The 16,849-nt window shown below is 42.6% G+C and overlaps 1 protein-coding gene across 1 annotated transcript in view; it reads left to right on the top strand.

The window, feature by feature from the left end:
• LOC118418401 overlaps positions 1 to 15,716 on the top strand; it is a 57,206-nt gene extending 41,490 nt beyond the window's left edge. Inside the window, exons 8-19 of the mRNA XM_035824285.1 lie at positions 1,435 to 1,613; positions 2,202 to 2,304; positions 2,634 to 2,819; positions 3,705 to 4,430; positions 4,698 to 4,950; positions 6,304 to 6,419; positions 7,298 to 7,381; positions 8,997 to 9,224; positions 9,598 to 9,736; positions 11,115 to 11,267; positions 12,264 to 12,410; positions 14,047 to 15,716. Of these exons, the coding sequence (XP_035680178.1) occupies positions 1,435 to 1,613; positions 2,202 to 2,304; positions 2,634 to 2,819; positions 3,705 to 4,430; positions 4,698 to 4,950; positions 6,304 to 6,419; positions 7,298 to 7,381; positions 8,997 to 9,224; positions 9,598 to 9,736; positions 11,115 to 11,267; positions 12,264 to 12,410; positions 14,047 to 14,155 (2,423 nt within the window). The 3' untranslated portion in view covers positions 14,156 to 15,716. The remainder of the gene's footprint in view (positions 1 to 1,434; positions 1,614 to 2,201; positions 2,305 to 2,633; positions 2,820 to 3,704; positions 4,431 to 4,697; positions 4,951 to 6,303; positions 6,420 to 7,297; positions 7,382 to 8,996; positions 9,225 to 9,597; positions 9,737 to 11,114; positions 11,268 to 12,263; positions 12,411 to 14,046) is intronic.
• The last annotated feature ends 1,133 nt before the right edge of the window (positions 15,717 to 16,849 follow it).

Raw genomic sequence — 16,849 nt, 5'->3', positions numbered from 1 at the left:
TAGAAACTATTCGTCATCTTACGTATCACTGGAATTGGCCTTATCAATTACTTACACAAAGCGTATTATATCATAAATATTCTGGAGTTATTAATGTATTCGTAAATCTTATAACGTATAACCCTACCTGAGGGCCGTCGATGGTGTTAAATATTCTCTATCATTGGAGCTTTGCCATATCGGTATCGGATTAGCTGCTGTGCCTGTCCCTCAGTATAGCGCCAATGCATCGTACTCGTTGGCGGCGTCATCTACTGACATATGGCGGCTGATTATGTAGAAAATTCATCAATGCTAGAGTCTAGGGACTCAATGTTCCATCATCGATTAAAAGTTTGCCAATATTTTTGGTCAAATCCTTTCCCATTCGTATCACGTTTCCGTAGCGTTATGCCGCCCACTCTACATGAAGCTCTGGCAGCTATTCTCCGGATTTATTTTGATATTTGGCAAAAATTTGTCTCAACGAATGTTTTGGCTGGATGAAGTCTAGTGATAACAACCACTTGATGTTTTGTTGGGTTATTAACTCAGTAGGACTACCAAAACCACTGATTACTAGAATCAATTTACTTAGAATTAACCCTCTCGGATACAACCAGACATGTTAGTTCCAGTCTATCAAGAACTTCGCCTTTATCGGTTAAAGATGTGGATATCACATTAGAACATGGGGTTTCTTTAACCTTCAGAGAAATAAAGCTCAACCTGATAGCATTACGCGGGCTGGCGCGTCTAGATACGACTTATTACGTAATGATTATAACACAACCATCACTTATACAAAGCGTATTATGTCATAAATATGGATGTATCTAGTTTCAGGGAATATTGATAGACACCGAGTCAGTGACTTTGACAAAAGAGCTAATTTTGAGGACATGATAGGGAAGCACGTATACCGCAGAGTAAAATCAGCTCACGATTTCTGCATCACGCACATTTCCGCTTCTGGTGAGACCTATGGGACCCCTATGGACGTACAAAGCATTAACTGCAAAGCAACCAGAACTTTATGTCAACACCCTAAATTTGTCATGGCCTATCACTTCAATCATTGCTTGAGAGGCTGTCATCCGACAAGTCATATAACAAAGGGTTAAAGTATATCATATGATTTCTCGCAGACGCATCGAATATCAACGTTACAAAGTCCTTTTAGATAAAATTTGGAGTCACTGAAAGTAAGACAGGTATATTGTACAGCTCAGTTAAGTACCTCTTACAGCGAGCGTGGTCACATTCGTCGTAGGTCGTCGTGCGATTTTGATTGTCTACGAAGGTTGTGACAGAACCAACGGCCGACAATAAAGACTGTCTTGGCAAAATGCAAGGTCGATCCATACAAAACCTTTTCGGTCCCGTGAGAATAGTTTTTATATCATTGAAAACCGCCATGGCACTTGGTAAGTTTACCACATTTTTCTCTTACAGAACGCAGTGACTGCCAGGAGCCAGGCTGGCTGCAGTATCGCACCCACTGTTACCGGGTTATCGCATCGCCCCTGGTGTCGTGGCAGACTGCAAGTGCTACCTGTCAAGACCTCGCCGCCAAGTTGACCAGCGTGCTCGACGGGACAGAAGGTCGCTTTCTGGTAGACCTATTAATGCAGGTATGATAGAAGAACGCTTTAAATGAGAGAGTTTACAACTTATTGAACACTGCTTGTGTTACGATTCCAATGACATCCTCTCTGCGAGATTGTAGCCACACACCTCTAACTCGAGAGAACCATTCCTTTTTTAGTCACCAATAAGATTTAGCTATTGATCTCATTCTTTTAGCTCAAAAAAGTATTTCTCATGAAAAGCGTGATTATTACAAAATATGTGATAGCGATAACTAAAAACTTTGTAACCCTCTTATCACATTAATTCTCCAAAGAGTGGTCCACTATTCTTCTACTAGAGAATTAATGTGATAGCAACCCCCTTATCACATTAATTCTACAAAGAGTGGTCCAGTATTCTTCTACTGGAGAATTAATGTGATAGCAACCCCCTTATGAAGCTTTCTTTCCTAAAGTCAATATTGAACGGTGACTAGGACCATTGTGCGGAGTAGGCACGTTTGGATCTCTGAGGTTGGGTCTTTATTTAGAATTAATCGAATTTACTGTAAAGACTCATAGGCACTTACTTCAAAGTAACCGTTTTCCCTGCCAACTTCTTTCTTCACGCTCCAACAACTGCTCCTGCAGAGGGAAGACTTCGATCCGAAAATCCTTTACTGGCTGGGCGCCAGGCGACACCCCGGGAGGGAAGAGTGGCACTGGACAGACGGGTCCGACTTCAGATTCAGAGGTGATATATAAAGTACTACTTGTGCATCAATTCTCCATCAGGACAGATTTGGGGGGTATATATCAGTCGGGAGACGACATAGTAGTGTTTTATGTACTAGCAGGAAGGTCTTGAGAGAACGTACTTCCAGAGGAACAATTCTAATGAAAATGCTCTAGTTTACAATAAATCATCCTGATTCTGATTATAAGATAAAGCAATCATGCGCTTCTTGACGATGATAATTCGTCCTCTACCCTGGACAATTTATCAGTTGCGTTGCAGACGGGGTAGGTTACTAAGGACATGGGTCAGGAAATCAATTTTCATTCCGCTTTGTCTTCCTGCAGACTGGATCCCGGGTCGGAACGAGACAACCCATAACTCCCAGCGCGCCCCGCGGGAAGAGTGCCTGGCGCTGCAGTACGGACCCGGCGGCAATGATGGCGGCCAGGCCGGGCTAGAGGACCGACTGTACTGGAACGGACTAAGCTGCTCGAGCAAAGCTCGATACGTCTGCAAGAAGGCCGCTTCAGGTAGAATCGGCTCAAAAGAATAGACCGCTACTTTGGTGCCTAATAACCTGCTGCGTATAGATTGGTTACGAACTGTAGCTGTGGTAGTAACAAGATCACGTTTAACTCTGCCTGAACATCATTGATAAGCAATGATAAAGTTACCACGTATGGAAATATCCATTTATCTGGACTGCATCCTCAACTTCCACCATTGAGCCTTTAAAAGACATGTAACACTTAACACCATTGCTGTTTTTACGGAGGTTTTGGTACTGAAATTTGCTTTATACGTGATGCACAATTGCCCAAGAATCTGGCATCATACCACTGTCACGTCGCGCTGGTGACTAGGTGAGCCATTGCGCCGGCACCTGACAAATTAAAGCCTTCATCGCCTTAACAGTTGGGGTGTATTGCCGCATACCTTAGTGTAATCAGATCCCAGCGGCGTAAGTCTGCGGAACCCAGCGGCAATACGTCTCCAGGAAAAGGTTATCGAAGTTCATGATCCAACTAAATTCTCCATTATCGTTTATCAGACTAATGTGGTATAAGAGGAGGTGCCTCGTGGGAAAAGCTGATGAGGATGCTCACTTGATGCCAATAACTCAGGCTAGGCTTAATATCATTTGTCTGTTGCCAGGTTCGGCATCGCACTTTGCAAATCTTGCCCCAGGCCGGGGCTACCACATGAGGTTGTAAATGAAATGGGTTGTAATAATCAGATTCCCCGCAGCCATAGGCGGCAATCCCATTGTGAAACTGGTTATATCGTGTAATGCTCTTGGAATGGTATCTGTTAGAAGAATTACGCATTGTCGGTATTGATGAAATGCGCTTTTGTAACGTGTTATCATACAAAAGTTCGTCCTAGCGTAGTAATACCTGCCTTTGTCATTACAGCACAAACAAACCAGCGGCTACCACACGCAAGCAACGTCATAATAAGGGGGTTGAATGGAACAATTCGCAGCCCAAACTTTCCCCATTTTTATCCCAAGAACTCCAACTACTCCGTAACTGTGGCAGCACCTAAAGGATACAGGTTGGCTTTGCGCTTTACAAGCTTTTGTGTAGAATATCAAGAAAATTGCCTGTATGACTACGTCACTATCCAAGATGGCGACGATGGGCCAACCACAAAGAATTGTGGGAACTACACCTCTAACCTCCAAGACCTTCAAAGAGTCTCCTTGGGCGATACCCTCCGTATTACACTGATATCCGATCACTCCAACTCCTGCAGCGGTTTTGAAGCGTCCTTTAAAACTATAAATGTGGAGCTCTGTAGGAACGAAACCCACACGTCGCCTAATGGTACCCTGGAAAGTTTGTCCTTCTGGGGAAGCTACTTCAACAACGTGGACTGCACGACAACGGTGACAGCACCGGAGGGATACCGGGTGTTCTTTGAATTCACATCGTTCCATCTGCAGTACTCCAGGGAATGTCGGCAAGATTTTCTACAGATGTTTCTGGACGGAGAAGACATTGCCATAACGCTGTGTGGAGATAGGACTAGAGACCTGCAGCGTATGAAGTACATCACATACGGAAGCCTCCTGAGGTTACGGTTCCATTCGGATGGCTACGGAAGCTACCCCGGGTACATGGCGTCGTACACTGTAGGTAAGGGTGCCTCAGGGTTGCTTTCACAGCCCAACTAGAGAGCCCAAGCAGAAGTCTTAATGTTTAACACAACCTATACATGATGTAAGTAGACATTAAACCATTCTATGTACTCGAAAATTTATCTATCTCCTGATAAATCCCTTTATCATATGCCATGAATCCTTTGGTGAGTTTCCTATAACTAAAGCAATTGTTTGATACAGTACCATAAGAATAAGGCTGAAAAGAGAAGAGCTCTATTGCAATTTCTGTTAAATCTTTCAGTCCAAGAAATGTCCGGAGCAGTGGAACTAGACGCACGCCATGCAGGGACGATGCAATCTCCCAACTTTCCCAACCCCTATCCCAGTGGCCTGGACTACCATTACGTCATCCACGCGCCAAAGGGCCACAAGGTGATGCTGTCGTTCTCAACCTTCGACATTCTGAAGTCCAAGAACTGCACGCAAGATCACGTGGTTCTTGTCGGGGTGGAGCGAGGGGGCGAGGTTGTCCTGTGCGGGGAAATCACCGACAGGTACCGTATGGAACACACACTGCCGTAGTGGATATGTCGGAGGCCACCGTCAAAAAAGTAACGTCCTAATAGATAGAAAAACGCCAAAGTTCCAAAGCACTGTACTATTATCGTGTATCATGGAAGACGTGCATTTTTCGGGCTATGTCGGGTACGAATGAAGAGACACAAACGTGTAAACAAAAATAAGACCTCTCGTCGGCCGCTGACTACAACTCATTTTTTTCTGTCAGGTTCGCGTATACGTATACCCTAGGCATTTAATGTCAAACCCAAAAGAATCCCACGACTGTCGGTTGATTCCTTCTGATAATTTCAGACAGTTTGAAATGTGGAGGCTTATCGCACTAGTCCATGCGACATGTGACCTTCACTGGTGGTCTGCCACACTGCAGGCATCATGAAGCAATCATAGCCGGGTTTTTTTGACGTTGGTTGATCACAGTTGTCGCATTCTCCTACCTGAGCCTCGCCCAAGGCCTATACTTTAGGGAGGCTCTGCTAAATCAGGCTTTCACTTATGTGGACGTAGCCCCGAGTCATCCAATCAGATATTCGCCTAAATATTGTATTCAGGTAAAACCAATTCTTTGATTCTGCACGCCCACAAAAGTGGAAACATCATTCCGGTTAATACTTCCGTCACAATGCATTGATTCCGCGTGTAGCCCCGGCCTGGCTACGAAGCCACAAATGTGTCCAGGTGGACTGCTGGATGCCGTGGGTGCACCTCTCGGTACCGGTGTTCTCACGAGTAGGTCACGGCATCTATTTGTTGCCGGGTCCCGGGTTGATTTTACCTCCGAGTTTAAAAAAATCCGGGGCCCGGCCGGGCCCTGATATAACCCGGTAGCCTCAGGGCGTCCCAAAAGTGCCCAAAACAATCCGTTAACTGCCCGACAGGGCCTCTTTTTCCAATTGTGACCTACGCATTAGCAGAGCCTCTCCTACATTGTGTCCTACGTATATTGTAAATGCCGCGGGCGAGGTTCTGTGCAAGAGAATGAGTTGCTACAATGTGCCTGTTGTGTCTGCTGAATAACAGACAGAGCCCATCTAAAGTCTGTCTGCCATCACACGAGAGAAATCGATGTCCTGCTGCAAAGAGTGCTGCAGAGTTCACGACACTTGTGTTATTTACGGAGCACCCCCTTAGCTCGTCATGATAGAGGAAGACGCATGTGTCGACAGATGTGACCCTTTTATTTTATACCGAAGCAACATTGTCGTATTGTGCCTTCCAGCAATGTCTGATGGTATCTGTTAGATGGGCACAGGACTTAACTGATCGTATATGACCTGAGGCTGTATGTAGCTCTCCCAGTGATATGTCTTTCCGGTTTATTCCGCTAGAGGCACATTACAGTACACGTCCATCAGCCGCACCCTGGTGGTCAGGTTCGTTGCAGGGAATGCCACCAATGCTGGGACCGGAGCAGGGTTTATAGCCGACTACTTCAGCATTCCGCGTAAGGAGGTCTTCATTCTAAGATATGTCAAAGGTGGTAACTGCCGTATTAATGATAGGTTCAGGCATTTTTGATATGACTTTTAATTGCCTTCACCATTAGTGCCTCAATTAGTATTGGGTTGCACACCTGCAGTCCAGTTAACTATCATCACGTTTTAGGTGTCGTTTGTCTCTGTGTTAATCGCATGATTGCATTTCATGACAGAACTCCCAAACACGTGACATATGTTACTTAGAAAGCGAGGAATGTCGATAGATATCAATTATACAAATGAAGACACAACTTGCATAACTAACATAAAATAAATTTCACAGCGGCAAATGATTGAAATTTCATTCTTGTGGAATTTGGTACTCAGGTAAATGTGAAGATTATTAGACATACAAATATAAATCAGGTCCACATTTACATAATTTATGATGAAATGCTACAATAACTTTCTTAGGTAATGTAAAACACACACATTGCACACCGTGTGTTATTTGGAAGAAGAAGATGATAAACTGATATGATTTATGCAAATGAGGACCTTGTTTGCCCTATCTTTACGTAAAAAAAATTATGATACGTCACTCTAAAAGGTTAACATCATTTGGCAAAGGTCTGAGGTCAACTCTGGTTTTTACAGTGGCCCAATGCATGAACAATTCAAGTTCACCCAATAACCTTTTATAAGACACAGATATGAACAAGTTGATTCCTGGTATTCTTCACCACATTCATGAATTCAACCATCGATGCAATTGAACAACTGTCTGTACAATACAATTTGAATACGGTAAGAGCGACAAAACCTAGTTAGTGGACACCCTGCCATTTCTTGACCGTTTCCTTTTGAATTACTGTTTTTTCTCCGTCTAAATTTGTTTCCCCAGAGAACCGGACGGTGGTGCCCAACAACGCTATATGTCCCGGTGCCCTACCAGGATACTACTGTACGTGTCAGCCGACCAGAACAGGTGCGCTACTCATACTATCATTGACACATACAACAGTTGTAACAGAGCTTAGCAAAGTTCATGAGTCGGTAAATTATTATGAATTTTAACTGTTCACCAACTCAAAACAATTGAACTAATCGAGCGAGACTTTCGACTAGATCTCTCAGTCCTCTTCAGCTATCTGGCCCATTAACTCTGGCCACGTGTCTCTATGTACGTGTGGCGTCACCAATGGGTCAAAGGTTATTGGGAGACAATGTCTCACCCCGTCCGGTTGCGAGAAGGTTTGTTTGCCCTGATGAGTCCAAAATGTGTAGGTTTCTAACAGTTTACACTCCCCATGATGTAATACCAAATAAAATTGGACCAGAAATGTTCATATTGGTTGACTTTATGTCGTCCGAAGACAACCAACGCGTGCCAACCAAGTGACAAGTGTTTATATAAAACCGAGATTTTTTTTAGGAAAAGGAGTGTCAGGCCATGGCGCCAAAGAGCTCCTGTTTTGACGTGGGTTTTGGTAAATTGCAGCACGATTAATCAGGTTAGATATGAAAAGGGAATAGACTTTGGGGCTCGGGGCCTTAATCCCGATGGCGCCTCAACTGTTGGTCAGCCAAGAATAGAGTGAGCTAGAACCTCCAGTGATAAAACTTTCTATCGATTCCAATTAACTATTAAATTAGACGCTGACACCCGGGCAAAGAGAAAGTGCTGCAGCTAGCTATTTGATTGCTACGCGCGTATTATCGATCTTTTTGTTGTGCCCTTTACATAACATGCTGACAAAAAATACGGCAATATAACACGATGACTGTAACCCACATATCAGAGTGAAGCCACTCTTCTGCCCTAACTCCATTATAATAGGTCGATAACAACCATGCATACAGACAGTCAGTATAGTAAACGCGGGAAATTTTGCGAGAATCAATTTTCACCAACAAACTTGCTCAGACCAAGTTTTGGCGCTGAATTCTCTGATCTCGTATTCCCACCAGTCGCCAACCTATCTAGGTACTTAGCGTGGGGGATTATCGTACTTCAGATCCTGCAAAGCAAATGAATACTAGAGGAAATGTTATTATAAACGCGGGCTGTATTTCCTTCTGTATAAAGCTTAGATTACCGTCATTGGCACAGCTTAGCTGTCTCAGATGTGTGCGTCTATAAACTTTATATTAGACCTATGATAAAAGTTGGTACTGATTATTAATGTGAGCTGCATCAGATGTAGGCTGGCTTTATCATTTGAGACAATTACACCAACATTGACAATCTCCAATTAAAACATTGGACCATATTTGACCATATTAAAGAGATGTGGGATTTACCCTTATTCGACCTGCATAAGAGATCGCTATGAAAGAAATTGTTGAGAGAGACAGTTAACGGTCTGATCTATAGATGATTCTCCTGGTGAAATAGAGTCCGAGTCAACTCGGGCCCAGCTACATTCGTCGTGCGATGGAAAATTGAGGGCATTGTTGGGACGGTCGTGTATGTGGCGAACAAAGTTCAGTTATTGGCGGCTGCTTGTCACAGCCTGCTTAACAATTCTACAACATCAATATCATACCACGACCTACGACGAACGTAACAAACATACTATCCGTATCTGTTATGCCTGCAGAATGTATCAAAATAGATGACAGCGTCAGGGACACCACGCCCATACGTTCTACGGGAGGAGGGGGAGGAGGAGGGGTGTACATAGCTGACTCCTTCTGGGCAGGCATCTGTATCATCATCCTGATGCCGCTCACGGTGTGGGTGGTGGTCTGTGTGCAGAAGAACCGAGCCGACTGTCGCAGAGACCCGGAGAAAGCGGCCAAGAGATACAATGTTGGAGAAGACTCAGGTAAACAATCGACCAGAGTGAGCCCAATTTGTTCATGGTTTAATTGGGACCAACCCATGCAATGTGTTGATAGAAATCGGAATGATATAACCATGATGTTGTGCAGCATTCAACCAATGACTTATTACCTCTGTGAAAACGTAGGTATTGTAATCAGTTGGTGTGTCTGTTAATGTCAGTCGGCAGTGTTGTGGATTTTGCATATTTGGGGCATGTAATAAGGCGGAAGTGATGTAATGGGATACTTGTAGAATTGGAAGCATGACTTAACTCATTTTCAATGCATTTGTGCAATAAAGATCTTATTATCTGACGACTGTCACAATTGTTGATATAAATGGGTGAACCAATATTTTGCCACGCATCTTTTCAGAGGCGGCCGACCCCATCGCAACGACAGAAGCATCTCTAGCCAAGAAGAAGCTAAACAGAAAATGCTCAGACAGACGAAAACATTCACCGCCGAAAGCAAAAGACAAGAAGTCGTGCAGAATATTTTGCTGCAGACCAAGGTATCTATTTCACTTCTTTTATCAATTTGTATTGGACTGAAAGGTGGCAGCAAAATGAGAAAGGAAAGAACAAAAGTTTTATACACTTTTATAAACGGCAAATGATTGATGAAGCAGGACATTGCGTGTACATCGCCTTGTATAGGTGGTGACAATGCACAGAGGATATCAACATCAGTTGTCCCTGCAAGGCTCTTTTAGTAATCGATGAAACGTGAGCTACGCCGTATTTTGGTCGGCCCGTGGGTGATAGAGAGTAAGCCTACTCCAGACATGGGTCTATTTATCGGGCTAAAGTGAGAGCTTTATCGATTTCTCCCTGGGCACGAGTTATTGACTGCTAGAGGTGGGACATAAGGAACTAGTTAGAAACATTTTAACCAAAGAAAAAAACCTTATCTGCGGAGATAGTGAAATGCCTTACTGGTCAAAATAGAGACCGCAAACGCTGCAATAAGGACTGAAACTACATAGCATGGCATCACAGCCAACGAGTCTTTTAGTCGTATGTTCAAAAGATGTGACACGTGCCGATTTGGTAACTACACTCGTGGCTACCTAGCTAGTGTCACATCTACATCTATATCACTTATTTATTCCTACAACTACACTCATCGCTACCTCACTAGTGTCACTTCTACAAGGCAAGGCCCCCCCACCATATTTTTCCCGAGTCGGTATTTTCTTGTCATGTTGACATCTCCTTCGAAACCATCCGAACATCGGTGCGCGCGGTTATGACACTTGCTGTGGTATAAAGATTAAATGAAATTGTCACACGAAAAATATGACCAAATGTTGGAATAGAAATAAGTGTAATACCGTTGTAAAGGATAGACGCAGGCACCGGGACGAGCCAAGAAGATGATACAGCACCAAGGACAGGGAAACATGATTCAGCACTCAGCACCGGACAGGGAGACATTATTCAACACCATAATTCAGCAACATGGGCGAAGTAACGTAGTTCAACACGAATGACAGGGAAACATAGTTCAACACTAAAAACAGGGAAATATAGTTCAGCACCAAGGACAGGGAAACATGATTCAGGACTCAGCACAGGACAGGGAGACATTATTCAACACCATAATTCAGCAACATGGGCGAAGTAACGTAGTTCAGTACCAATGGCAGGGAAACATAGTTCAGCACTAAGGACAGGGAAATATAGTTCAGCACTAAGGGCAGGGAAACATAGTTCAGCACTAACTAAGGACAGGGAGACATTACCCAACACCATAGTTCTGCAACATAGGCGAAGTAACGTAGTTCAGCACAAATGACAGGGAAATATAGTTCAGCACTAAGACAGAAAGACATTAACGAAACTTCATATGTACTTGAACATGTACGCTAAGGCATGACATTATTCCAGCGGCTGCTGTAAGCCGAGTGGTTGCTGTAGCTGCTGCTGTCCGCGGCGAGAGCTGGAGAGGGACGGCAGCAGTATCAGGAAAAGTGTGGAGGATGACGACACCACAGGGGAGGAATCCGAGGAAGACTCACTGGAGAAACTCAAGTTGAGAAAGTAGGTAATGCAGAGCTCATCTGTTATCGTTATCTACATATAACTAAGGAGAAAGCTATCGGTCTATCCCCATCTGTCCCCATCTGCCCTCTCCCGGCTCTACGTGGAAGGAAGCTGAAATCTGGTGCATTAATAAGGAAACGAAATACCAAATGTAAGAACGTGCTCTAGTGCTCACGTTTTTCGAGCTCTTCGCAGGATCAATGGGATTAACTGCACGATGAACGAAGACCACGCGTGTGAACAGTGGCAATAACGGTACCCGCAGATTGTTACCCATAAGCACAATACAGTTTTTAACTATACATCAGGCGGAAACGAAAAATTACTTTACAGCAAAAGAGCTTCAAATGATTTGTACAATTTTGGACATGCCCGACGTTCACTCCTGCCATAGAGCGGAATTCCAATATTATTTTATATCCATCCGCAGTGGCATTTAACGTTAATCAAAGTCAACATAACATGGCCTAGCTACACAAATAAGACATTTCGAATGTTTATCGTAGAGATGTAAATTATCAGAAGCAAAGTTTACACTCTAGCTAGCATTATCACCGATTGTTAGAAGCGGCAAGGGAATATAGTCAGCCAGGGAGAGTAATAAAAGAGATCAAGTGACATGGGGCGCACGAAAACAACGGGATGATGTCAATACGATAAATTCTCTAAAGATACATTGCAGGGAAATTCGCTCGCACTTTGATTTGCTTGGTGATTATAGGAACCAATCGAGCCTTACGTCATCATATATACACCTCTGATCATAAACCTTTTATCATATGCTAGCTCCTGATTGGTGACAGTAAATTGATTTTTGGCGACGCCACCTGAGCGGAGTCTTCTTTTAAGAGACTTTAAGATATTCTACTGATTCCACCTATACGGTGATCCACGAATGTATTCCAAATGACATTCTTGTATCTTTGGTTCTTGATACGCCCCATGGCGATGTAAGTTTTTCATCGCCATCTGTGTCTATGTCTATTTTTTTAGGATAAGCAAAGACTACTTGACCGTGGACAGGTACTTTAGCGACGACCAAATTAGGAAGTACAACGGCGGCCGCTACGACCCTGCTGAGGATGCCATGAGGAACGGACTCATAAATATTGACTATACGCCTTCATACATTCCACAGAGGTGAGACAGAAGGTAACGTGGTGTCTACAACAAGATGAAGAATTGTTCTGTATTATCATTTGTTGTTTTGAGACGATAAGGCAATCATACCAAGATGCTGTTATCAAAAATATTGTGCAGAATAGTGTAAGGAAATAGCATATAAAATGGGTGTTCGTAATTACGATGTTAGAGGCATTAGAAGCGACTTATTGCACGCAAACGTTAATACACAATGTATAATCTGAAGATTAGTGCTTCATATCCGGGCAAGTTCAACAGTAGATCCCGAGAGCTTCCCGCGTGTTTCAATCCATGTTGTGAGTGTCTCCATTTACAAGACTAACAAACGAGTTTCAGCTTGACATTATCATAAGGACAACACTTTCATTTGTATATTTCATATTTAATATCCAGCCTTACCGCTGGTCCACAAGCCACGCGTTATCGGAGAAGACCAACACACATGGATTCATGAAATTAACAGTATCTCATAACCCTACGCACAGCTTCACCCGCGGCCTATACAATACGAGGGTGAGTCAGAAAGTAATGCAAGTGGTTTCATAACAGACTCGTTCTTTGATCGAATGAGTTGAAATTTGGCACAAAGGTTAAGACATATCTTCTCTTGAGATTGAAATATCAAAATTTGTTGCTCATTATTTTATGAGTGACTGAGCTGCTTTCAAGGTGACCACACCCTTGGTATCCCGTCAGAAGAAAAGAGAGGTCCAATTAACGTACAATTAAGAATATCCCTAAACCAATGTTTGCTATTGTAGGAGACTAAGCCTGCACATGTAATAAGCTGCATTTCTCTATAAGCCACACGCTTAATTTTAACTCTGAAATCTGAGCAGTTTTTCTTTTTTCGTTGCTGGTGTAGAGTGAGGTATACGCGGTCTTCAGGGTCATGAGATCTGCGGTGTTATTATTAAAACTTTCCGTAGCCTTCTTTTCCATTAACAAAGAGAAATGAAACTCAGCACCCTTTTTGGCCTTTAAACAGTTAATAACTGTGTAAAGTTTCGTTTCTTTTGGTTAATGGAAAAGCAGTCTTTTAACCAACAACTCACGAATTCGTGTATAAATCCAACAGCTCTATAACACAACTTACTGCATCCTAGCAGCTGTAAATAAAGAACCATTACGAGTTTAGAGATGAAAATTGGCACGCAATCTATAGAGACATTTGGTATTATACATGGGTAATTTCAACTTCCTACAGTGATTTTTAGTGGGTCAGATTTAGAGGAATCGCTAGTCTGACAAGGTACTAAGGGTGTGTTCATCTTGAAATCAACTCAGTTGCTCATAAAATAATAAAGAACAGATTTAAAACATTCAATCTCAAGAGGACATATGTCGCTACTTTTGTGCCAAATTTCAACTCAATTGATAATAAAACGAGTCTGTTATGAAACCACTTGCATTACTTTCTGACTCACCCTCGTATATTCTGAAGAAGCTCAGCTTAACAGGGCTTATGTTTTCACTTAAAAGTAGGCGATATGCCTTTAGCCAGCTGCCAGCCAATCAGAGAATCGGCTTTGCCTTAATAAAACATTAAGGCGATTCTGTGATTGGTTGATAGTGAGTAGAGTGACGGGTAATCTCCTTTAACCTTGACTGTTTGTTCTTTCTCTGCCTCCAGGAAGGACAGTAGGGCGATGGAAGAAGAGGAGATGAGAAAAATCAAAGTACAACTGGTAGACGAGGAAGAAAACAAGGCTGGAATTGCCGTGCAAGTGACACAACTGTAAAATGACAAATCTACAAGAAAAGATATCGAACTTCTACATATGAACGCTTACAGAACATGTTCAATTTCTCACAAGAGGCAGCAAGATTCACCTACTAAGTATACTGTTTATGCCAAATAATACGATTGAATAGATAACATTGAGGATAACTGGGCGATAAAATGTTAAGCAAATGTGTACATGTTTACGAAGAGAACAGCACAGCAGGCGTTTACTGTTGATTTCACTACTTTAGGTGTTGACGGTTCTCTGAGGCGCCATTAGTCCGTTAATCTCCAACATTGTCAGAGCTGATTAATGGAATAATATCGACAAAATCAGGGTTTGTCCCTCAGAACATTATGCTTCTGCAACCGAAATTTCTTTCAACTATCTTTTTACTAGTATATCATTCATATTCGTTCATATTTCACACATATCCCGCGCAGTAGACTTTACTGAACATGATCATTGTTGATGACATTTGGATGTTTGGGGCACCACTAAGTTTCCAAAATGTACGGAAGAAAATATGATTTCAAAATGGTTATGGAACATCTATTCGACCTATCAAAGCTCAAGGATGGTGGTAAGAGGTAACCGATGTCTTGGTACGACCCCAGGTGTTAGATTTATAATGGCATTTCGCCCACGTTTTCCTCTTTCGTCAAAGCTACGTTATATTGCGGTCACCTTCGTCGTAAGGGATAATGTCATAGGATTTCCAAGCAGGCCATGACAGAACCAACCACTGTTAAGGTTCTAAGATTGTTTTTTTATGGTATCAAGCCAAGACAGACTTTCGCACGACACTTCTACGACTATCCCTCAAATGCCCTCAATTTGCGATTGTTCGACAATCGTACGATTGTGATAAGAGATACACATTCCGATGTTTTAATATATGTATTAGGTACCTGGTACGTATTGCTATGAGAAGCCATAAGGGGCACGTGTACACTGACGGCATTGCATGTATTGCAGGATATCGAACATGCAGGTACACATGTATGTGTTCATTCACAATATCTGATGAGTATTCCGAATTTATTGCCAGACGAATTCTTCTCACTAACTCATTTGCCAAACTTTGGCTGCTTATTTCTAGAAGTCTGGCAAACTTTACATCATACATGTTATTACCATGCCGGCGCTACGGCAAAGGGCTTTGGCAACTTGACAATGTTGCCTACAAAGATGTTATGATCTCGCACATGCTAGATCTGTATGGTTGGAATAGATCAATAGGAACTTCTATAGACATCGCTGGCAGGCTGCCGTTTCAGAGACTTTGCCTGTTGAGATGGAGCCAAGACAATTTTGCCTGGACCGGAAAAAAATTTGTACGTGTAAAATAATGTAACATAGGACATAACCATAGTAACCTGTAATCATGTACAGTATCAACGATACCATCGCTGGAGCACCTGTCCATTTCAACATCCAGTAATGCGTAATGATTGTCTGCTTTTGTTCCAACGCTGATGTATTGTATTGTATTGTATAGCGCATGGCAGTGCCAAGAGTCTTGACTGAAGATTCTTGACCGTTGTCTCCGTATTTCCTGTAAATTAAAGCCGGAACCTGTAATATTTCTCCCGCTTTTTGTCGATTGTTGTCAAAATCCTTCTTCCTTTCAACGACTTTGTTGCAAGTCCATACACGATGACTTTGTATTCAAAACACCGTGCAACCTGGGCATACGTAACAAAGAAAGGACAGAAAGAAACAGAGGTACTATAACTATAGTCTTGCTGTTGGGGGGTTCGAGTTTGCAGCTAGCGAAAGATGAAATGCCCTACGCTAATGTTTTGCTTTATAGATTTAATATTCACTTTTATCATCAATGAATGAAGCGCCAAACTTACGATGATGTAAAAAGAAGTAACAACATTGTCCAGGAGAAAGAAAAAAAAGAGAAAGGTTTTCTAGTGTGGCCGCGTTGCTTCCATGTATCTCCAAGCCAATCTTCTAATCGTAAAGACAGTATGCATGGGCAACGTTACGATTTTACATTTCTACAGTTTCTTGAGTACCATTATCTTAATGCCTTCATAGAGTTGGTGGAAAAGTGAAAAACAAAAACAAGTAATTTCCGGCTTTGCACAGATTCCCAGAAGGTCTCAGGTGTTGTGATCCACCTTTAATTGCCAGATTTACATGATTGACGCACATCTTAAGAAGTTAATGCACTCCTGGTAATTCATTTCCTGTCAGAGGGCATGGCCCTGTCACATCCAACACCTGACTACGTGATGCTATCTTTTAAAGAGCACTTTCCCAAATGCCATTCAGCTACGAGGTGCCGACCAGCACGCACGGAGGGTCTCATGTCTCACCGGTAGGTGTTTTGGGCTTCATAAGGCAAAATGTAACTGTTATATGATATCGTAAACACTATTACACCAATGCTAGCCAAACAGTAAAAATCAGATTACCCGAATGCGATTATATGTTACATTTTGATGACGTTATGTATGTTATATATCAATATTGACAAACCAAATGACGCCTTACGGCGAAGTACAATGTAACTTATTACCTCCGTAAAAACTGAGTTATTGTAATTAGTTGGTGTTTTATTGTAGTGGGGTGTGTCCGCCCTCTGCAACTGAATGCTAGTCACGTCAAGGACACGAACATAAAGTTGGGCCAGAGGTGACAGACAGGTGTCAGAAAATGGAATTGGGCCGAGTCCAGAGTTTTTCTTAAGCA

This window comes from Branchiostoma floridae, chromosome 6 (genome assembly GCF_000003815.2).
Source record: "Branchiostoma floridae strain S238N-H82 chromosome 6, Bfl_VNyyK, whole genome shotgun sequence".
Lineage (NCBI taxonomy): Eukaryota > Metazoa > Chordata > Leptocardii > Amphioxiformes > Branchiostomatidae > Branchiostoma > Branchiostoma floridae.
This window is presented reverse-complemented; position numbering and strand designations above follow the sequence as displayed.